Source organism: Vanellus vanellus, assembly GCF_965231255.1.
Source record: "Vanellus vanellus genome assembly, chromosome: 1".
In the NCBI taxonomy this organism is placed as follows: domain Eukaryota; kingdom Metazoa; phylum Chordata; class Aves; order Charadriiformes; family Charadriidae; genus Vanellus; species Vanellus vanellus.
In genome coordinates this window covers 162712752-162737000 of record NC_138905.1, presented here as the reverse complement: position 1 = coordinate 162737000, position 24249 = coordinate 162712752, and the positions used below count along the sequence as shown (strand labels likewise).

The 24249-nt window shown below is 35.7% G+C and overlaps 1 protein-coding gene across 1 annotated transcript in view; it reads right to left on the bottom strand.

The window, feature by feature from the left end:
• DOCK9 (dedicator of cytokinesis 9) overlaps positions 1-24249 on the bottom strand; it is a 110886-nt gene that overhangs the window by 63747 nt on the left and 22890 nt on the right. Inside the window, exons 6-23 of the mRNA XM_082484944.1 lie at positions 22832-22927; positions 21191-21325; positions 17488-17662; positions 16119-16186; positions 12070-12144; positions 11832-11972; positions 11270-11470; positions 11005-11127; positions 8528-8610; positions 7959-8081; positions 6079-6158; positions 5809-5996; positions 5620-5685; positions 5004-5096; positions 4598-4721; positions 4092-4213; positions 2604-2690; positions 1863-1952 (exon numbers count right to left, since the gene is read on the bottom strand). Coding sequence (XP_082341070.1) covers positions 1863-1952; positions 2604-2690; positions 4092-4213; positions 4598-4721; positions 5004-5096; positions 5620-5685; positions 5809-5996; positions 6079-6158; positions 7959-8081; positions 8528-8610; positions 11005-11127; positions 11270-11470; positions 11832-11972; positions 12070-12144; positions 16119-16186; positions 17488-17662; positions 21191-21325; positions 22832-22927 — 2070 coding nt within the window. The remainder of the gene's footprint in view (positions 1-1862; positions 1953-2603; positions 2691-4091; positions 4214-4597; positions 4722-5003; positions 5097-5619; positions 5686-5808; positions 5997-6078; positions 6159-7958; positions 8082-8527; positions 8611-11004; positions 11128-11269; positions 11471-11831; positions 11973-12069; positions 12145-16118; positions 16187-17487; positions 17663-21190; positions 21326-22831; positions 22928-24249) is intronic.

The following is a 24249-nucleotide window of genomic DNA, read 5'->3' as shown; positions in this document are numbered from 1 at the left end:
CAGTAGCATGCTGACTTCATGGAGGAAAGTAAATCCTAGGTATTTAAATGTGTCATTGCCATTATAGCATAGACAGTACCTGCAGGAAACTGTCACCAGCAAACGGAAACGTTGATCTTTAAAAAATGTTTAGCCCACAGGCTGTCCAAGTCTGGCACAGGCAGGTACAGGCTGAGACACCGAAGGCAAGCTTGCAATACACTGAAGTAAAAAGTATTTGGGTCCCTGGGAGGCCTAGCTAGACCGGAATTTGGCCCAATGGAATTGAGAACAGCCATAATTTGAAACTTAACACAGAAGACAGCATTTGTTTTCTGTTACTATGAAGCGAGGCAATAAAGTCAGTATGATCACTGGTGGTGTGGAACATGTTCATACTGTGTGGTGAGAGTATTCTGGCATTTGATGAGAATCAGAAGTTATAAAAAGGCTCTGTGGTTGCATTATTTTGTCCCAGGGACTTTGGCAAGCCATGGTCTTGTCACTGAACCTAAAGATTTTGCTAATGTGGAACTAATATAAATGTAAATTAAGTGTTTAAGCAAAGGAATAAGCTGCCTAAATGTACTACAGCATATGTGATCATAAACAACTGAAGTAAATTATGTGATTTGGGAGTGATCTGAGGAAGTGTTCTTTTGAGTTTTCCCTAAAATGATACTTTAATATTTGATGGTCATTTTGTTCTACCAGACTAACAAAAGTTTTGTATATCAAGAAGAGAATCAACCCTTTGATTCCAGCTGTCATTTTTGATGGTCAGCGGGTAGCAAGATATATCTGAAATTGCCACGGTACTCCCTGGAAGAGATTTTGGTTATATCAGATTCAAGTAGAGTTCTGATAAACTTGAGAAACAGTGGGATTTCTCGAAGCACTGTGAATTCCAACGAATCAAACAGGTCAGAAATGGACTGAGGGTTGTTTACAATCTCGGCTCCTGAAGTAAGTAAGAATGAACCAACTGCCCACATCAAAGTACAGGGACATTCCACTCCTCATAACATGAGCTGTTACTGATGCCAGGACCCTGACAAAGAGGGTCTCCATGGTATGCAAACTGATTTTTTAATAGTACTGATTCAGGCTTGTCACGTATGCAGAGATTTTAGTAATGATGGCTCTTCTCACATAGCATCTGACTGTTTCCCAGACCAACTGCTTTATATTACAGCACCAGAAAGAGCAAATTCTGTTTCTTCACTTGAACTTGTCAACAAAGACATTCAATTCCCTGAGGTCCAGTATGGGCAATAAACATTCCCTTCTTCTTGATACCAGAAAACATCTGCCATTTTCTCTGGCACCTCAAGTAGCAGGAAGGTTACATCCCTTGAAAAAAAGTGATGGAAATGATACTGACAATTTTAAAAAGCTTCAATGAGCCACAGGTCAGACTGTAAGACTTCTAATTCATGATAATAGATACTCAAAATATACCATCCTTATTATACAGAGAGAAAAAAAAGACAGGTTAAGTCCAGTGATAAAGGTTCAGTGCCCCGACTGATCTCAAAACCACAACCAGAAGACAAGAAGGCTAAGCTGCACCTATGACAAAAATGCCTTTTATGACTAGGACTTCTAAAACCCTGGATGATTCCTTTGTTTGTATTTTGACAGAACTTTTTTTTTTTTTCCAAAAAAGTACCAACAGTAGGAAGTGAGACGTAAAGAGGTTCATTATTCCTTCATGGTTTCCTCTTATAATGCAATTGTAAATTTATCTAGGGCAAGAAGTAACTTTTTGTTCGCTTTATACTGCATATTCCATTAATGAGACCTAGAAAACATCTGAAGCTCCCATGTTTTGCAAAAGTATAAATAAATAGTAGTATCTGTTATTCACTGCCATTTTATACCTTCAGATATTTTACAAGATCAGTTCCTAGTGCACGTGCTCCAGACTCTGTTTTCTGACAGTACTGAAAAAAATTATGCAAGTGTTGGTCCTGTAAAGACAAAAAAGAACAAAAAATTAAACAATATCTAACATTGATATCCATAATCCAAAACAAAACACATTAAAAATATTTTTATATAGAAATCCTCATGTGTCCATAGATACAATTTTCAAAAATAATTGATGTGCACTACTCTGAAGACTAATTTAGTCTATATGTAACATTGATTTTTTTTTAATTCACATAAGAAATTTCCAATGATTTTTGAATACTCATTACACAAAATACCACCTGTATTTGCTTCAAACCAACTGACATGCAGAAAATAGCATACTTAAAGTTAGTTATCCCAACCAATCATAATATGTATTTTATGAGCAGCTATAAGAGGACTCATTGATTTGTAGACATGCCAGTAAATAGTTTTCAGACAACTATGACGTCTCATCTAACAGGAAAATTCAGATTGGAATGGATGACAATGTTAGACAAAAGGGTCACATTTTGAATAGCTTCCATTTAAGATCTGCTGTTTTTCACAGCTGATGTGAAAGACAGATACCATGCAGAGTGTCCAAGAGACAAAAACAAAGAGATCAGGGTATTGAGTTTAAGAATCTTCCTAAATATTGTGTATACATATAACAAACATACATTATCCATAAAACGTTCTCTAATTTAATTTGGTTTATGACTCACCTGTGTATACACAGTGGACACCAGATGAGTGGATATTTTTAACAGTTGTTTGCCTCCATCTACCCATTTAATTTCAGGACCAGAATGCTGCACACACACATGCAGAGGAAAAATAAAATAATGCAGCAGTATACTAGAGTAAAATAATTAGTTTATAGTACCACAAGCAACACTTTTTTTTTTTTTCCAAAAAAAAAACAAAACAAAGAGGTTGAAGAAATGTGTGCAATGAATATAAAAAAAGGAAAATTATGCAGGCAATATTACCAAAAGCATTTATGAAGCTTAAAATGCTCTTTTAAGCGAAGTCCCACAGTAGTTCCCTCACTGGCTAACAAAATTGCTTTTTTATAAGTCACAGATTTCATGTTTCCACTACAAGTCTGCAAAGAAACTTCTGACTAGAGAGAAATCTCTACTAGTTTTCTGAGAAAAGTAACACAAGAATTTCCACAGATACAGACACAGTTCAAAACTTAACATAAGTCACTGGTACGTGAAGCAGTCAGTGCTTCCTTCCCATCTCATTTCCAAAGAACTGAGAATGGGAATGCTCAGCTGTCTACCCTCACAACCAGTTAGAGAGAGATTTTACTGCTAGATATACAACTAGTCATATTGGTCCTAACCTTCTACCCATGGGCGTGAGCAGAGACAAACAGCAGAGGTTATAAAGAGTACACCTACAATGTGAAAAGATGAACGATGTGAAGGAGATGATGGTTGGAAAGCTTACAGCAGAGTTTGAAAAAGAAAAGGTGGCAGAATAGGAAGAGAGCAGCACCTCTTGCTGTTGATTTTAGGCCTCTTCCTCCAAAATGAGTCAATTTTGTCTCTGCATTTCATTCTCTTAGTCAAATCCCCTATCACATTTAACATTTTGTATCCTCCTCAGTATCATTTTTATTACTACAGTTTTGCAAGCTTTCTGCTTTGAAAAATACAACCATAAATTTTACTAGTGAAATAAAGGGATCACAAAAATCAAGATGTGAGAATAAGACTTTTTCAGGAATAAAGGACTTACTGAAAGGAGACAGCATGAAATGCTAAAAAAAATTTAGTAAAGGACTTCAGATTATTTGCATATCTTCATAGACTCAAAATAGTTTAATATATTTTAAAATTACTTTAACTTCTAGTTAATTATTACAAAAAAAAAAAAAGAAACAAACATTTCCTAGGTACATCAGCCAAATAATAACAGAAATAAGTACTTAACAATTGAAACAGAAAACTATCTTAGGTTAGGTTGATTCAAATTCTTGTAGAAATCAGAATTTAGTCATAAATTTTGTCTCCCATTTCTGTCTTGGTTGGTTTGTTTCCAAGTCAGATGTCTAATTTTTGCAAAGCGCTCCATTTCAACTATAAAAGAAAAAAATTTCTACTAGAAAATTACTTAAATCTTATCAGACTGGGGAATAACAACCAAACCTTCTCTTCACATCTTTTTTTGAAAGATTAGAGCAATTTTATATAACATACCTTTCCAACCCCCGCTTCTTGATAACTAAGATAGCCTGATGGAAGATTTGCTGACACTGGGATGTGTTGCTCATTGGTCACCACTCTTCCATCCCTTATTAGAGGAAGCCAAGAATACCCAACTATGGAATATGAAAGGCAAGTAATTTTAAATATGTTATGAATCTTTACATAAACCCTTATGAAAGTCTTACTGTACAATTCCGATATGTAATTCATAAACCAGGAAATGTTACTGTAAGGGCCAAATGATTTGAACTCAAATTATTAGAAACAATTAAAAAGGCAAATAAATTGTCACTGAGTTTGAAAAAAAAACATTTGATATACATTCTAAAACAACATTTGAAACATTTAAATTAAAAGAAGTACTTAATGAAATCTTTCAGTCAGTATAACGTTATTAGAAAGCATTATATGGATCACAAAAATCACAGGTTACCAGATAAGCATACTTCTTAAAATCTCCCCAGTAGTTACTGGAATTAAAGCATTAACGTACAAACCTTGTGTTTCAACAACATCTTTCTTCTTTGTACTACCTTTGCTTGAATTGTCACAGCTGACATGGTAAAAGGTGAACAACAAATGGTGCTTTTCATGTAACTGAGTGGGCAATTCTATTTTAATCTGAAAGGCAAAGAACCACAACCTTTGTATAAGTCTTCAGCTAGACTTGTGACATGCCTTACTGGTTACACACGTGAAAAGCAATTCCAGTTTATATGTTATTTGAAGCAAGATCAAGAATAACACACACAAAACTTACAGAAATCTACTTAAAGTGAAAAGGGGGGTTGGATTTAACTGAAATCATTATCAAGAACTTTGAAATCCTCAAATCTTTTCTTGTATTTTTGAAACTTACATAACACTTAAACCAGTAAAAGTTATCTCATAAAGGTAACTTACCTCATCATAAAACTCTGGATTTTGATGGTGGTGCAGAACAGCAGCAAACGCACTTCTAGTAAATACTGGTCCACCTGGCCTACCATAGATACACTAATAACAGAAAAAAGGAAAAAAGAACAAAAAAATCCCGTGATCCTTTTTCACTCTCAGCTTAGAATCTGTTTCACCTAGAATTTGGAATATTTTAAGTTGTGTTTAACCTGGTTCCTTTGCACAGACAGAGAATATGACCTGTAGTCTGCATGCTGCGCAGTAGAACTGACACTATGATTTCACCTTATACACTGTTGTAGCTTATAAACAAGCACAGAGGTTGGTTCTGCCGTTGATCTAAAGCTTTACTGTTTTAACTTAAAGAATAAGCCACCCTTGTTCACAATAAGTTTATTCTTGGAATTTTTGTTGATATAAAGAAATGAAATGCTCTGAGGGTTCTTACGTAATCTTTTATACTAAAAACAAGCAAGTCATCTAGAAGATACTCTTATGCCAAATGCAAAAGGAGGACAGAAAGCTGCCGTCCCAAATGAGATAAATTAATCCAGCACTGCTGTGTTACACAGATAACTGTCCACTATCTTCTTTTATCAGTCACAAAAATCAAAAAACAAACCTTTAAAGGCAAAGAATCCTCTTCATCAGAATCCTTGAACTCAATGCATATCGCAATATTTCTAGCCTAAAGCAGCATTTAAAAGCAAAAACACACACACTTAATCATAAGGATCAGAACAGAAATATAATACGTAAACAATCTTAACCAAACCTGAGAAAGAAGAATGTACAATTTTCCTGTACTTACCTTTGCAAAAGACTTTTGACTGTCATATTTCAAGTGCTTTGGATAAACATAAAGATGATTGTTGTAGATAGTGAAAGGCTGAGTGTATTTCGGTATACATGGAACAAATTCCTCTATTTCAAATGTTATTAGTGTCTTGGTACTGTTTTCAAACTGTTTCATGGGAATGTATGATGAGTTAACATAATCTGAAAATACATAAAAAAAAACAATAAAAAACTGAAGAGAAAAAGCCTGAATGTCTGTTTAACAGTGTTTATTAATACTTACTTGGAAAATCTGGTGACAGATTATCAATTGTAACATCCAGATTTCCTAAAATAACAGGAAGTTTGGCCATCTTTTCAGGTCTATAGGAAGGAAAGAAACCTCAAAGTCAGTCTATGTGCAAAACTATCAGATGCCTGAGAAAAGAGATAATAGGAAACAGAGGCAAAAGTAATATCCTGAAAGTATGAGAGGAAAGGTGACTTGGGGGTGGATGACTGATCTGGTCTTGCTTTTTGCCTAGTTTCACAGTTTTCCTCTTTAAATTCTCAAAAAAAAGTAAGGCTTTATTCATGCATGTGGAAAAGGTTAAGAAAAAAGCATGATGTTTTTCTTTCTTTAAATCAAAATGAAAGCCTTTGTTAAAGATAGGTTTTGTTTGCCATGTAATAACTCAGTATCATTTGCAGCAAAGATGGGACCTCTAAGTAAGCTTTTTAAATCTCAATGGCCAATGATAAGCACTTACGGTAATGGAGTAAACTTGGAGGAAAAGTAAAAGGGGAGAGACATCAGTAAGTTAACAAAATGCATCTTCTACTCAGCAATTTTTTTCCTACCTCCTCCTTTTTCTAGAGTAATAATTCACCCTGCAAATATATTTACTATTAACTAGTCTACTATGAAATTTCTTAGATGTTATCATGTAGCTAATTCAGAAATATGATTTGAAGTAGGAGTATTTTCCATGTCAAAACATCAGTGTAGAACCCTGTATAGTAAAGACAGTCAGCAGAACGATTTTTTTAAAAATGATTGCAGAGGCAGTAAATGCAATATTTTCCCAAAATGTACTGTGAAGCAAGCAACTTTTTCTGGTTGGAGTCTGGATTCTAATTCCAATAGCTAAGCCTTAGAAATTACAATCTCTTTCTTATTAAAATTCCTGTGAATTACTGCACACAATTCCACAAGCAGGATGCTGAAATAAGCAAAAGCATTTCGTTAACTCACAAAGTAAAGTGATGTGGCAGGCTAATTTACTATATTAATTTCAGTTTCAATAATACTGTTTATGGCCAGGAATATCAGTACACAGCAATTTCAATGCTATGTAAACTTCAATGAAGCTTTAAGCAGCTTGCTAAAATGGAATCATAATGTCTATTACAAACCTCATCTCCTTATCAAATTTGGCAAGCAAGAATAAAATAAACTATAGCCCAAGCCTTTTGTGATTAGTCATTTTTCAAATTAATACAACTCCAGATAACTGTACCATAACAGAAGTGAAAATGCTTTTGCGAAGCAGCAAAGATTGTTCTATTCTTTTACATCCTATTTAATAAGAAAGGGGATTAAAACTGATTTATTAATAGGGTCATCTGTCAGTAAGAGATTCTTAAGCCTTGCACCCAAAGTGATGCAGTCTTTAGGCATACTTTGCAAGAAAGAATAAACAGTGTTCTGTTACTTAAGGCATGCTGAGCCACATACACTCCCAAGGAAGGTGGACTGGATACTGGCTGGAATTCCTTTCCCTGAGCACTAACATTTTCTGTCCAAGGTCAGTGAATATACGATTTATGCTCATACTTGTTTTCCTCTGAGAACCAGAAGAGTATATCATGCAAGCACAACTCCTAACACAGAGCTACTTCAGGATATGATGCTTACTGGATGTTAGACATGCCATAATATTTCAGTCCTGCTTGTAGCCCCTGAACACTGCAAAGAAAAGATGTGTAGCTTGGATGAAGGCTTTGATTATATTTATACAAATTCTACATTTGAAATTAAAAACATATAAATACATATATCAAAAGATAATATGCTCCACTTCAAGACCATAACAAAAAATGGCGGGGCTTGGAGGAAGGGGAGAAGGTGTTAGAGTGTGGTTGGTTTGTTTTTGTTTTTTAAAGTGGGCAAATTAGACTTACTTCCTGAAATCTGCTAACAATTTCAGCATATCTTCATTTGAAAGTTTATTACTGTCTTGTCTGAAGAGAGGAGAAAATCTTGCATTTTTGTCCAGGGTTCCTGAGGCATCTTTAAACAGCGTCCTGAAAGTGAAAATCTTGCTTTCAGCTGAGTTTATGAAAGTGTTGAAATTCACTTTAGGAAATTTCTTTACTACAAATTAGAAAATACTGCACCATCCTTCATATTAAGCATTTAATACTCTTGTCATTGTAGGTGATTTTTAACATATGAATAGCTCATTCTAACAAATCAAGTGTGAACAACTTCATTCTTAGTAAAATAAAAAATATTGACAACAGAAAACAGTTGGCAATATTCAATGGTTTGACTAATAATATAGTGAATGTTTACAACTTTTTTTCCTACTGCAAAGCTGAAGTGTAAGTTTGTCAGAAATCTTTGGGTAAATGAAAGCAAAACAAGAAATAATTTAAATAGCATATTAAGTTTTACAAGAAATGAGATGCAGAAAATATTGTTAAAGAAAAGTTAGGGAAAAATACAGATTGACAAGATCTGTCCTTACCTAGCTGCCCAGGCAAAAGGCATTCTATATTGACCTAATCTCTGGCATGCCTGCTTTGCGTTCTTCAAAACTTTCTGTGCAACCTCAAGGGACATAAGAAAGAGTCATGTTTTAAAAGCGACATTTTTTGTACCATTAGTGTCAATATATATTTTTTTCTTGTGTACTGTTATGAATTGGAAAATCTTTTTTAGAATATTAATCCTAAGTATGCTAGTGAAAGACAAATAAAAATACCTTTTAACAATTCATTTCAGGTTAAGCAGGGCCTGCTGATTTCACAGCATTTCACGGATGAAAACACAGATCCTTCTACACTCCCAGTAATACATATTTAATTAAGAAAAAATTATTATGTACAAAACTCATACGAAATCTAGAGCAAAACTAAACTTGTTTTTAAGACAAAATTGTGACTCCAGGTAAAAACACTTCCCCACCAACACTTGCCCCCCTATTCACCACCCACTCTATATATCAGAACACATTCCTGCAGAGTAAATAGTAAAATACTGTGCAACACTCGTAATACGAGTACACACAGAATACGGGGAAGAGTTGTATAAAGATCACATGAATCTTATGTACAGACATTGCAACTTTGTTTTCATTAAAACTTGAAATTTTTGGTTTTGTTAACTTTTAAGTGAACCAACAATGTCATTATATAGAACCAACATGTATAACAATCAGAGCGAGAAGCCCTCCAGTCTGAGACGTTGAACACCAAGCTGCGTGGTCACCTGAGCGGAAGCTCCTGACATAGCAGTGGGCTTCTCTTTTTCAGAAACCAGTTTCTCCTATGTGCCTACATAAAGCAAAATTATTTGCCAGAAGCAAAAAAACACCAAGTAAACCTGCCTGAGTATCATTCCTTATCTATGCTGTTGACATTATGAAGAGCTATTTCTATTAATGTGTTTTTTGAGCCAACTCTCCGTTATCCTTTCGTGTAATAAGGGGGAAATTGCACTCAGAAGCACAGAACCTTGATAAATAATCATCAATTCACTGTTTTCAGTGTTTAAGGGGAGAACAAGTGATCTCTTGGCTATAGAATTTGCTGCTTCCGTTTTCCCTTTTCTTTGGTCCAGAGTAGTGATTCTGCAGGGAACTGGAACTTGCACTGATGCACACGAAGGCCTATATAGCAGGTACTGTTCTGTTTTGTTTCAAATTAATATGGTGTCATCCCAGAGAATAAGAACAGAAGAAAAAAAAAATCCAAAATGTTAAACTGTATAAAATTATAAGCAAATGAATACCAGAAATGCACGGCACAAGTTAATACAGCCATGGCTACTCCTGCAGTACAAGGCAACACAAGCCTAGCACTCGGCATCAAATTCAGGAACACTTGGGCTTACTTAACCTTCCCATGTGGCTCAGGCCCAAGACCACCAAAATCAGTTACTCAGTTCAGGTTTGTTTTAAGTCAGTAACAGCACACACACTTCAAAACCAGACTCCTAAAATACAAAACTGCTGTTTTCCAACAATAGCTGAAAAAAAAATAAATCTCAAGCATTCCTGGAAAAGCAAATCGGTAGTCTGATCTACATTAAGCCCAAGTGAAAAATACAGGTTTTTTACGTGTAGCTTAGCCAGCATTAAATCAGTAAGAACGAACACTGTTCCTCTGCAGAGACTGAAAGTTAACTCTTCCTTCTTCCCTTTCACTAGATGAAAACAGGAAGAATGTCAACAGTAGCTGACACTGCTTAAAAAGAAAACCCTCTTCTCTTAGTATCCTGGTCCAACTATTTAAGCACACCTGTATATCAACAAAATAAAATCTCTATTTCTTCAGTGACAAAAAAGAATCAACAACTGACAAAGCTTCTTGTAGATATGTTTCAGAAAACATTAAAATGTTATGTCATCCTAGACTCCTGTAAACTTAAGATGTTTCAAGGGTTTATTTCCAAAAGTGATGTGGAATGCTATCAAAATCCACAAAGCATTTTATACATAAAAACAGAGGCTTAATGATCTCAATAGCTGTGAAGGAAATAACAGCAAGAGTGCAAAGTTACAGTAAACTATGGTCACCAAAAAGTGAAACAAAAGAAAAGTTAACAACGATACAGTAAATAAGATGCATTAACTAAGAGAGACATACAGTTAATTTCTGACCTATATTTAATATTTCATTGCCTAACAGTTTTCAACTCAACTTTCACATTGAAGTCTAATACTCTTTTGTCAAATCAGTTTATTTAAAGCCATTATAAAAATTAGGGATTATGTCACGATTATAAAAAGCTAAATAAAAGTTTCCCAATAATATGTTAGAATTTATCTATAACATTTCAATTAATAATCGTTACTAGTAATAACTGCAATTTACTAAATCAAATCATCCAGCTATTTGAATTTCCTACAAAAGAACTAAGTTTTTTATTGATATTTATTAATTTGAAATCAATCTGTCTTGCCTCAGCACTTTTTCCATGCCACGGAAGAAGATAACATACCTTCAAAGAATCTGAACTTTTCATATATGGTTCAGCACAATGTGTAATACTTCCCTGTAATACTTTTTCTATTCTAGCCACGAGGAAAATGTCAGTGTGAGGACACGTGACTGAGAATATTCCCTAGAAGTAAAACAAGAGATAAATATAAAAGGAAAATGAGTATACATTTTACATCACGTAATAGAAAGCCATCCGAAGCATGTAGGAAAACTCTCTACTTGTATCCAAAATCCTACTAATTCTTTACGTTACTAGTTCTTACCTGCTTTGGATATTGTAACACAGTTTCATGAACGTCTTGAATTCTGTGTAAGCTATCACCACTGCCATTCATCATTTGTTGAGATGCACTGGATATCATGTGCCTTACTGAGGTGTGGTTCAAATCAACATGGAAATCTGCTGAAATTTTCCGGTTGTTTTTTATATCAAACAGTGATAATGTGACAAAGAAAGGTTCTACCTAGACATTCAAAAAAAGAATCAAGTGTCATTGCTGGCATCTATATTACTGTAAAAAATATGTATGAAAGGAAGATGAGTAACATTTTTATAAACATTTACACATGGCCATCACTCTAGATATTACTGACAAGATGTAAAAAACAGTAAAAGAAAAATTCCACTTTCTACAACACAACAAAAAGATTAGTAGCAAAGTTACTTTTTGTAGGATTTAGGCTCTCATTTTGATTTAAAGGAGTATAAAAAAAACCCACAATATAAGTTTCTTAATCACAGCAAGGAAATCCTGACATTAAGAAGTGCCAACAAAATATTAAGACATTCATTACCATATTAACAGAAAATAATTAATTATTTACATTTGTTGTTGGTCCTTCTTCATTTTCTGCAACGCAGCTTTGCAAATTAAAAGATAAATCGTTACACTTCACAAGAATTTTTTTTCCAAACTTCTCTTCAAATGGCTTCACTTCTGGTTCAATACCAGAAAAGTCAAGTTTCTTTAAAAAGAGAAAAGAAAAGTTAAGGTAAGTTGTTTTTCATCTCAAAAGGATTAACATAAAATAAAGTAACAAGCTACCTTGTAAAAAGTCTAACCTGTGCATCTGGATCCAAAGCAAAAAGTTTAACTCTGCTTTCACTTTTCAACTTGATTTCTGCTTCTCTGGTACTCTGTTCAAAATAAGAAAGAAAGTCTTAATATCACACTATTAAACTAAAGTAGTTTTCAATTTCATTCTTTTTTCTGTGATGTTTATAGCTTTACATGTTTTTAATACATGCACTCTTCTCTCCCTAACTGAGCTTTAAAACTCCTTAGTTTAAATTGCTCCATCAAGTCCGAGTGAAAAATGAGAGAAGACTCCTCTCCTCTAAAGGCTTTTCCAGGCCTAGAAACACAAAACCTTACATCAGCAACATGTAACCTTCCAAGCTCACAGGAAGTATACTCCAGTGTAGCTCATATAGCACTTTGCCTCCTTAAACAATAACTTTCATAACGCTATTTTGGGGGAGGGGGGGAGCTCTGAATGTAGGTTAAAGCTCAGAGCTATCCTGAGACCATAAGATTGCTCAGGAAACAAAAGGTTTCCTAAATTAAGAAACACCATCATAGCTGTCTTTTTTCTTGTTTTTGGTTTTGTTGTTGTTTTTTTTTTCCCTTTCTTTTCTTGAGTTCTACTGCCAAAGAAGTGGTTTTCCTGTGGGTAGATGGAGAAATCCAAAAAACTTCCAAAAGATAAAACCCTTACATTTAACAGTTACTTTCCAGAGTACACTGCACACTGATCCTGCCTGGGATTTGTGGATACCTACCTATTAATGGTAAAACAAAAGTAAAGTGGAACAAAACAGAATGTGAAAACTGATGGTACACATAGATTACTTTTAAAAAAAAAAAAGGTATTATTTAAAGAGTATTCTATGGTTTTTAAAGTCATGGCACATGACAAATGGACATATGCATGTGCCAAAATTACCCATGTAGGAGAGTTGTCATTCCCAAAATAGTAGCTGGCTAAACAGGGATACAAAGTATTATGTTACAGACAGGTGTCTATTTTTGCATTAGCCTGTATGGGTTATAGGAAGTTACCAACCCAGAATGCACTTCACTGACCATCAGCTAGAAGTGACCTACTGTCTATATTTGCTTTGCTGGCAGCTGAAGAAACTCCTACTATGTAGCAAGAAAAAAGAAAAAAAAAAAACACACACACAAAAAAAAAAAAAAAAACAAACACCAAAACCCCATCAGCTCTAAGAGCTCAAAATGCTATTTTATGCTGATAATTATAATAATAAGAATTTGACTTAAAGGATGCATTACAGAAGAGGAACTTCTGACGTGTGATTTTGAGCTTCTAATAGATTTCATTTACTTTATTTTGTTACCTTTAACACACACAAGAGAAAAGACAAGAGTTGCTGTAAAAGACACTACCTAGGCACTTGATACCAACAGAGTACTGGCAGATTTTGCTTGTTCAACAGCTGGAATGATTGAGAAATACAGGACTAAACTGTGAAGAAGTTTAAAGATGGCAAGAAGGTTGAATGTATATTTTGGAAAGGGAATAGTGGCAAGAACTGAAGAGGAAGATGATCTAGTCATAGGAGCAAGACAGCAACTGTTTCAGCTAAAGCATCTTGAATAGTTTTAGATTCTTTGGCATTTTGTGCACTAAAGACAAGACAAAAATATGCATTTTTGACTAACAGACATGGGGCAGTCAGTCAGAAGTCAGGAACTGAAAGCGTACGTACTAATCAACTCTGTCTACAGCACAGCAGTGACTCTGTAATTCCATTTCCTCATTGATAAAACAGGGACAATGTTTTCCTACCTCAAGGAATACTGGGACCCATAATGGTTCAGGAGGTACCTGGGCACACTGATCATGACAGTCACATAGTTATTTAAGAAAGAGGTCAAATTTGTTTTCTCTGAAGATTAAAAAACAAACAAACAAAAAACCAACAAAACAACAAAATCCCTACGTTAACTCTTGGTACTTAAGTTACAGATAAAAGAAACAAGATGTAGGCAGGACAGACAGATTGAGATATACGTGTGCACATCTGTGCACTCAAGTGCACAATACCATCTTATTTAGTTTACGTTATAAACTAATAGCTGTTTATAGAAAAACGAAGGCTTGCAGATGTACTCACAAGGGTTAAACCTTTCCTAGGAAGACTGTTTTTTCCCCTCTATTGTCAGGTGCTCTACAATCACCCCTGAAGGAATTTTTCTTTCCGCATAAGGATAGGAGGTCAACTATTGTGAAAATCTTCTCCCAGAACCAACAAAAATAATAGAGCAACTATAAACTCTGCTAAAAGAAGGCTCAATGCCTTGTAAGCCTTCCACTGAGGAAAAAAGAACCAAACCCAAATAACAGCTGAACAGCCAATGCAAGAAAGAATAGAGGACAAAAAAAATCCTCAAAACAAACAGCTTTTATGTAAAGTAATCAAGTTAAGGCACAAACAGTGTACTAATGCAAATGGGCATTCCCTGTACTTCTCCTCAGGGAAGAAAGGCTAGAAAATACATTAGAGGAAATTATTTTGAAAGGTAGTATTTCGTAAACATGAACTAGAATGGGGAAACTGAAAAACTTATTTTGAAGGAAACAGAAATGTAAATGGGTTATAACCATGGAATAAAAGAATCCAGTGCATAAGAGCTGAGAAAAATAACATGTTAGAAAAACACCTAGCTTAAAGAGCTGCATGCTTCTGATCAGAAGGTTATGGAAACGGGAAGCAGCATTTGTAGTACTAAAACCTGAATAAATAATATAAATAAATCATAAGCCCTGAATAAAAGTCCCCTCTGGAAGTCACATGGAACCTAAGCATTCCGATAACTCTGACTATACAGAAAGAAAAATCATTGAATCATTTTGATTGGAAGAGACCTTTAAATCTTCCATACAAAAAGAGCATCTAATTTTATATCTCTTTCTGAAATAAATTTTCATAGCTCCATGTAAGTATGCTGTTTGATGCTTACAGCTATTCCAAGGAAAGCTTGATTGTATGCACCACAGTCCAAATTAATTTCCAAATACAGCTGTAGCTGGAGTTAGATTATCACATAATAGCTTTTTGTGTACATGTGCTAAGTTGATTACAAAGCAGTAACAGAAAGAATTAAGTCAGCCAATCAATTTGGGTGCTAAAAACCTGTTAATCTATTCTGACTGGAGCTTTTGATATGTTAGCTATTGTAATAGAATTTGTTTTACTGCTTGTTCTCAGTTTATAAGCTGCACTCCCTTCAGGAGTAGCTACTAGGTCAGACAGATCCTCAGAAAAGAAGGGGAGAGCATTCCAGAGCACGGTCAAGCAGAAAAGTTTTAAGACTGCAGGCTGTACCACACAGAAGAAAGAGTAAGGAAGTCACAGGAAGGAGTTTGGATTCTGCAGCTTCAATAAAAAAAGGTCACCAGCTCCAGTCCTTAGGTGATTTAACAAAAACTTCTTCCTTAGAGAACTCATGAAACTTATTGCAACACAGTGATTTAACTAAAATAAAGTCTGCAAATGAGCTGAGGGAGAGTTACTGTTATTTTCTATTTATTTCTATTTTATTTTATTCTTATTTCTATTTCTACCGCACCTACGTAAACATAAAATTGAAAAGCAACAGCTAGGGCAATACAGAAAGTATCCCTGAACTTGCCAGCTCGTTACAAACACAAGCATCTTAAAATACATTCCCATCGTCACTGCTATTAAGCCCCTCTGGACTTCTAACTATAAAAATAAAACTTGCCTTTAGTATAAGTAGACATCTACAGAAATACTCTAGCACGTACCTGCATGCAATAAAACAACACAAAATATGCAATATACAACAAACTAATAAAACATGCTGCTTTTAAACAGCATGTCAAAACGTATATAAGCAAGTTTAAGACAGTAGCTAGTTTGCTCCCAAAAGCAGAAAATAAAGAAGCTCAATAAATGAAAATGAAGAAGCTCATCTATTCACGAAAGATCTTCTGAGCTTTCAAAGCACCACAAACTGACTGGAAGCTGGAAGCCAATACCTTACCGTTACTGAAAGTTCATGTCGCTAAGTTTATGTTTAGTACTTTATAACCTGAGTTCGCGTTTACATTATATATTACCTTGGCAATTTCAGGATAGTAGTTGTCAAAACTACTTGATGAGCTTTCCATTTTGCTTTGTTCATCATCTGAAATTATAAAACCACATTTAAAAAAAAATTAATAAAAACAACCAACAACAAAAACCCCAAGCTACTCACAAAACTCCATAGCAAAATTATTTCTGGTTCGTTGTATTTAAAAAAAAAAAAAACAACTCCTACCCCCTCAGGAATGACAGTTGTTAACATAAACAGGTAATGGAAAACTCCATCATTGTGATGCAGTCATTTCTTGGAGGATGTAACCAGTTACATAAATTGGTAAAGTAGCAGTTGTTTCTAAAGTCACCTAGAAAATAGCTTTAATATTAATTTTGATATCTGCACAGGGAAAGGGGATACTTAATGCACAAATTTACATTATGCTTTCCAGTATGCATTGAAATTTGATTTCAAAACAAGTTCCCTCTGTTCATTAAGTTCCCAGCTCCACTTTCCAATGGTTACTGGATTTACAAAGCAACCATTCAGTTAGCTATAAGCATCTTGCAGTTCTAAGGTCAATTGGGGACCACTGACTAAAATGTCTTTCACAGAGCTACAGGCTTCTTTTTCCGATTTGCTTTTGTTACACACATCATGTTGAATTCTGGCAATCTTCACCAAAGACAGTGATATCTACTTTTAAACTCTAATGATCCCTTTGGTATAGTGTGCTATTTATAAGCGGAACAACCTTCTATAATATCTTCCGGGTTCTTCTGGATATGCATATGCTTGGTCTCATACCAGTTGCCTTCCCCATCCGCTCTCAAGAGGAAAAATGCACAAGAGGACATCCCTAGACTGCCCTTTTGCCACCAACTATACGTACATCACATTCCTTAGACATCTGTCTTACCTATTCAGAAAAGACTCTACACCCAAGCAATCTATTTTAGTACTTTAGGGAAATATTTGTGCTCAAGGGAGTTACATCTAAATTTAAAGTCCCTCACTGCAACCACAATTTCCTATCCTTCTACCTACAGTCACCACAGAACAGATTATTCCATTTTCAGCAGCATTTTACACATTTCAAAACAAGTCCCTCCTAAGTTTTCTCTTTTCCTTAAACTGCTTCGGTCCAGCGTTTTCATTGTGGGTTCTATTTTTGTAGACTTCAGATCAGTCTCATTATTCTCTTCTGGACTTAAGCCAATTGGAATCAATACAGAACAGTGCTATGCCAAAAGGTCAAAACTCTCATCAGTTCAAACAGTGAGAAGGCCTATAATTTTTATCATGAAAAAAACCCAAAAATTTTAGCCGTAATAAAGCCATTCTTTCCAAATGCATGTATGCAGACATCACATAACCGTATTAGCATTGCTAGAAACCCTGCTTACCTTCGTGAGACTCTCCATTTCTTTTTTCTTGCATTGCAGCCTCAAAGTTAAGCTGTAGGATTTTGTTCAGAGTGTTTATCCATTCTTCCATTTCAAGTTCACTATCTGCAGCTAAAAGGTAACTACTCTTGTCTTGCATCTTGAGCTCGAATGCAAAACGTCTGACTTTATTGTTCTATAAGGAAATAAAAGATCTTTATAATATCTTTACTTACTGTCAACTCGCAATCAAAGGAAGTTACATGTATTTCAGATCTTTTAACAAAAATATATGTTTCGATATTTTGAAGTGTATTATAATTACAGTTTCCTCTCTGACATTTGACCTTTTGAAGTTCTTTGTAACGCTGCAACAAGTGGAAGTATGAAAAATAACAGTTTCCCCTCATCATTCTGCTTGTAATAATTTTTAAAAAACAAAAAAATCTGATTTCCAAATATCAAGTCTTTATGTACTCAGATCATCTCAAAGTGAAGCTAAGCTGTACTGATAGAAAAAAGCATAAAACTATTCATATTTGAGTAAGAATCATTTGCACATTGGGATTTTATACTGGAGGTTAAATAATAACTAACCCCAATCCTGACTGCCCTGATATTGCTAGTCTTTTAGATATCCTTTGTTCCTCAACCATTACTGTCATCCTTTTTGCACAATTTAAATCAAGGCTTCAAATGCTACTTAGCTTGACGTGTGCTCCTTGGAATGAATTCACAAGTCTTAAATGAAAATTCTGTATTATCATCAATTTAATTTAAAAAATTGATAAATTCATTAGATAAACATCACAATAAACAATAAGACAGACTTCATAGTTGGGGGGGTTGTTTGTTTGTTTGTTTTAAGTTAAATTAAATGCTAAATTACCTTTTAGTTTTGTCATACCTCAGATTTTTCAATTAGCAGACTAACTACTGGTTGGCAAAACAGTCAGTTTTCTACCCAAAGATAAGTTTCAGTTAAGGAGGATACAAACAAATGTACAGACTACAGATCTAAGGTAGTCTTACCAACTAAAATCAGTACTGAAGCAAACAAAAAAAATCTTAAGAACAGTAACCTTTAATATTCACAGCATAAAACCTTGACACAGGTTTTAACAAATCAGTGAATTAGAGCAACCATGTCTCTCTTCTATACATATGACTATATGTGTGAATATGTACACTGCATACATTACGTGACTGCACTTCTCTCTGATGCAGAAAAGCCTCAATATACGGATGCCAAGATGAACACTGATGGTACTGTAGAATACATTATACTGTTCAAGACACAACCCAACTATAAACCTTAAGCATCCAAAGTACAGTTTTACTTAAAGACAACTGTATCACCCCAAAACCTTACTTGCAGTAGAACAAAGGAACAGTAATTAAAAAAATTAAAAATAAAAAGCTTCTGACAAAGTCTGAGGAAATGTCAGGTTACCTGAATTGAACTGATGGAACAGAAAGTATGGAACAGTACTTCATGAAAAGATGATTTAGAAAAAAGGGCATTTTCAGGATTAAAAAAAAAAAATTCAATCACAGAATGGTTAGAGGTTGGAAGGAACCTCTGGAGGTCATCTGGTACAACTCCCCTGCTCAAGCAGAGCCACCCACAACTGGTCGCCCACAACCATGTTCAGATGGCTTTTGAATATCGCCAAGGATGGAGACTCCACAACCTCCCTGGGCAACCTGTGCCAGTGCTCAGTCACCCTCACAGTGAAAAAGCATTTCCTGATGTTCAAAGGGAACCTCCTGTGTTTCAGTTTGTGCCCATTGCCTCCTGTCCTGTCACTGGGCACCACTGAGCACAGCCTGGCTGTGTCCTCTTTGCACCCTCCCTTCAGGTATTTATATACATTTATGAGATCCCCCTGAGCCTTCTCTTCTCCAGGCTGTACAGTCCCAGCTTTCTCAGTTTCTCCTCATAGGAGGGATCATGGAACAGTTAGAATTGGAAGTGACCTTCAAGATCATCTAGTTCCAACCCCCCTTCAATGGGCAGGGACAACTTCCACTCAACTAGGTTGCTCAAAGTGCCATCCAACCTGGCCTTGAACACTTCCAGGGATGAAGCAATGCTCCATCCTCCGTCCTTTCATCATCTTCATAGCCCTTCACTGCAAGCTTTCCAGTATGTCCATGTCTCTCTTTTACTGGGGAGCCCAGAACAGCACACGGGACTCCAGGTGTGGCCTCACCAGTACTATTCAGCTGTTCAGAGGGGAAGGATCACCTCCCTTGACCTGCTGGCAACACTCCCCCTAATGCAACCTAGGACACCATTAGCCACCTTTGCCGCAAGGGCACATTGCTGGCTCGTTTTCAACGTGTAGTCCACCAGGACCCCCACCCAGGTCCATTTCTGCCAACTGCTTTCCAGCTGAGTGGCCTGTCCAGCTTGGCCTGGTGGCTGGGGTTGTTCCCCCCAGCTGCAGGACTTAGCAGTCCCCTTTGTTGCAGTGCGTTTCCTTCGTTTATAACTTCCGAAAATCTTAATGTGTTCTGATGATGTTAATTAATATTGTAGTGCTCACAATAGTCTGTACCAGAGTCACAGGCTGAGAACCTGTGAGAAACAAGCCATCTCTTAAATGGGAAACAAAAGGGGACAGAAACAGCCCAGAAGATGGAGAATTTGTATTATCAGAGAGAGGAGTGCCAAAGCAGAGGAAGCTGAGGAGCAGAAGGATAGACACATTTCAAGTGTAAGACAAAGCCTACAACTGTGTTTAGGAACCACTGCTTTGTTTGTTGATTTGTTTTAAAAACACAAATCAAATTAATTTCAGTGGAGTTGGCCAGAATTGTACCCCTAAGGCAAAACAATTTGTGTAAATCCGTATACAGAACTTGCAATATGACTAAATTTATTACAGTTACAAGATTTTCCATGCAAAGTATCTATTAAATGTGTATCCAAAAACATTATTACAATATTTGGAAAAAATAATCCTCTGTAAAGCTGTTGTATCTCTCTGCATAAGTCTTCAAACAACTTTCTACTCAAAAAAATATTATTTAAGAAATACATTTTTATTAAACTTTGCCTATTTCTATCCAAGTTAACAAAACTCTGAAACCCAAGAGCTTTTTCCAGGTATGCTGTGCCTAACAAAACAGTTACATGCTGTACTGTAAATACATAACAGAATCACAAGAAAAGAAAATAATCTTTTCTTTGGCACTTGTTACAGACAAACATTTTACCAACGCCCTTAACTTTTTAAAATAAAGAAAAGCACATAAAAGTAACATTATAAAGGTCAAATGGAAGCATCTGGAAGGGTGATTGAATCTAATACAATTCCCACAACAAAAATCCCACACAAGAAGCTATGCAAAACATTTTACAGCTCATGTAAGCACAAAATGTAACTGAAATGAACTTTAATTTTATGCTGTCAATACTTTACCATGATTTAAAGTTGGGAGGGTTTTCTGTGTTTGCCTTAAAATTTTGTTTGATATTTTTAATAAATACTTGACATCAACTAGTAATTTATGTTCTTTTCAGAAAGATTTTTAAAATTCAGCCTCCTGCCCTTTAAAATCTCGTTCACTGTTTTTGCAAGATGCAGCATGTCTAATTGTTTCTCTGTATAATATGTATTTATCTACACCTGACAAGTTATCTGTATTTAAAAAAAAAATCATTTGCGATCAAATACAGAATTAACTGAAGAATAGGCAGAATATTTGTAATTACCTGAACGACTCCCATGCATGAATCTAGAAATATTGATCCTTTAGGTTCTTTTGAAATTTTTTCATCTTTGTAGAAATTGAGATTATAGGATCCATCACCAAGTTGGATTAAGTGGAAAAATCTTCTTTTAAACGACTAGGAGGAAAGGAGGAAAGAAAAATAATTACAACACTAGTATTAATCAGCTTCATATTACAAAATGCATAAGTGCTATTTACATGGTAGATTATAGAAGGAAGCTTTTCTTTACACATAACCTAATTAGTATCCTCAGAAAACAAAACAGAAATCATTATTTAAAAAAAAAATAACTTAAAAAACTGCAGCAAGATTGTACTGTATTATTTGAAAGTATTTTTGACCCATTGACAGGTATTTAAAACTGACTCTACAATATTATACATAATAGATCTTTATTGCGATAACCATAAAAATAACTTGTTTGTTTCTAAATAGAGAGGCAATACAAATAAAAACTCATATTAGAATCACAGAATGGCTAGAGTTGGAAGGGACCTTAAACACCTTCTCATTCCAACCCTCTTGCCATGGGCAGGGACACCTCCCACTAGACCATGTTGCTCAAAGCCCCATCCAACCTGGCCTTGAACACTTCAAGGGATGGGGCATTCACAGCTTCTCTGGGCAATTTGTTCCAGTGCCTCACCACCCTCAGAGTGAAAAATTTCTTCCTAATAATGTTTAATCTAAATCTACCCTCTTCCAGTTTGAAGCCGTTCCACCTCACCCTATCACTACATGCCCTAGTAAAATTTCCCTCTCCAGCTTTCTTGTAGGTCCCCTTCAGATACTGGAAAGCTGCTATAAGATCTCCCCGGAGCCTTCTCTTCTCCAGGCTGAACAGCTCCAACTCTCTCAGCCTGTCCTCACAGGAGAGGTGCTCCAGCCCTCAGATCATCTTCATGGCCCACCTCGGGACCCGCTCCAACAGGTCCATGTCTTTCCTATGATGAGGGCTCCAGAGCTGGATGCAGTACTCCAGGTGGGGTCCCATGAGAGCAAAGGGGCAGAATCACGTCCCTCGATCTGCTGGACACGCTTCTTTTGATGCATCCCAGCACAGAGTTGGCCTTCTGAGCTGTGAGTGCACATTGTCAGCTCATGTTGAGCTTCTCATCCAGCAACGCCCCCACGTCCTCCTTCTCAGGGCTGCCCTCAACCCATTCTCTGCCCAGCCTATATTTGTGCTTGGGATTGCCCTGGCCCATGTGCAGGACCTTGAGCTTGGCCTTGTTAAACTTCATGAGATTTGCACAGTGTCGCCTCTCCAGCCTGTCCAGGTACCTCTGGATGGCATCCCTTTCCTCCAGCGTGTCAACCGCTCTGCTATTGCACAGTTCCTTTTCTACTAATAACACACCAGGGTCCAGACAAGAAAATTATTTAAAACACTGGACTTCTGCCACATACTGGATTTTTAATGCATTTTTTCTGATTTAAGTAGAATAGAAGAAAAGTAAGATATCACAGCTATAAATTACATACAAGTTTCCCCTCTTTCATCCCACACTATTATTTTTTTTAGAAGTAAACCACATACAAATTGACTTCTCAAAGGCACAATGGTAGTTTAATATTGGTTTTCAGTTTTTACCACGCATAAGACACTCTTAAACTTACTCTCATTGTCACACTGATTGCACTATTCATGTTGCCTTTGTACAACCATCCTTGTTTTGTTATTCCACCCTTCTGAGACCCAAGAGATGCTGCATCCTGGAGATGAAGAAAGGGAGATGAAGAAAAAAAAAAAAGTAAAGTTTTGTATCACAGTCTGAAACTGTTATATCTATAAGTAATTTTTAAAAGATGGAATAGCTATGCTCACAACATAATGATAAAAATGTACTATGAGTCCCTGCTGAAATACTGTAGCTTTCTAATTCCAATTATTTTATTTAAAGACCAGGATGAGACCAACCTCATCTAACTTCTGATAGGAAACTTGGCCACATACATAGGCATTCTCTGTGGCCAGCAGGATGATCCAACTTCTAGATAGCTAAATATTAGTCAAGATAAATCCCACTGAAACACGGGAAAGAGGGAAAACTCAGAACGTTTACTTTGTAAGCTTTTTCATATATTCTAGTCTTCCAGTGCAAGAATTTTTACCAATTTCTATTACCAAATAGAACAATGTAAACTCATGCCTATCCAAAACTCGATTTCTCAAACCATTTCACTTTATACGTATTACTTCAAAGATATTACTTAAGAATTTACAGAGAACTGTCTTGAATTCTTGAATTGGATCTTCCCTTTTACAGATCTGAATCAAAGCTTTCTAAAGAGAACAAGCCCAAACTTGGCAGTAATGGCAAGTTCACAAACAGTGGAACCAATGCATGCATCACACATCACACCCACTGCCTGTATACCTCTTCTATCTGCCAGTTGATAGAACTTACTAACTGTATCAAAACCCATAGGACGTTAACAGCTACAAGAAAGCAGTATTCTACCATCAAAACTGATCAAAATGAAAGATCTATAATCACCACAGAACAAATATTAAATCACTGGTTCAAGTAATCTTTTAGAGCGGTACCAAGCTGACTTTACCATGGTTTCCAGTTGAGGTAATCCGTTTTGACAAAACAAAGGCATTAATGAATTAGACATGTAGGAAGATTTTTCAACCATCTAGAGGAGAAAAACTCCTGACAATTTATTATCCAAACATTCAAAATTAGCTGCGTATCCAGCTGAAAACAAAACCAAACTTCCTCAAGTGCCTCAACTACTTTTTCTAATTCCTTTTCTCAGCTACTAAGAGAACATACAACAAAAAGTGATTACATATGGGGAACAGAGTCATTAGTTCAACAACAGAACATCAAAACCAAATTTTGGAATAATATGAATTAGTTTCTGGAACTAAATCAAGGAGAAGTCTATAAAAAGTTACTAGTTATTTACAGCTTATTTGGTCTGTCTAGCTTGCATATTCATATGCATATGCACATGCGAACTTCAAAAAAAGCAAACAGAATGCAAAAGATGCATCAATCTGTTCCTTCAAAAATTCTAGTCAG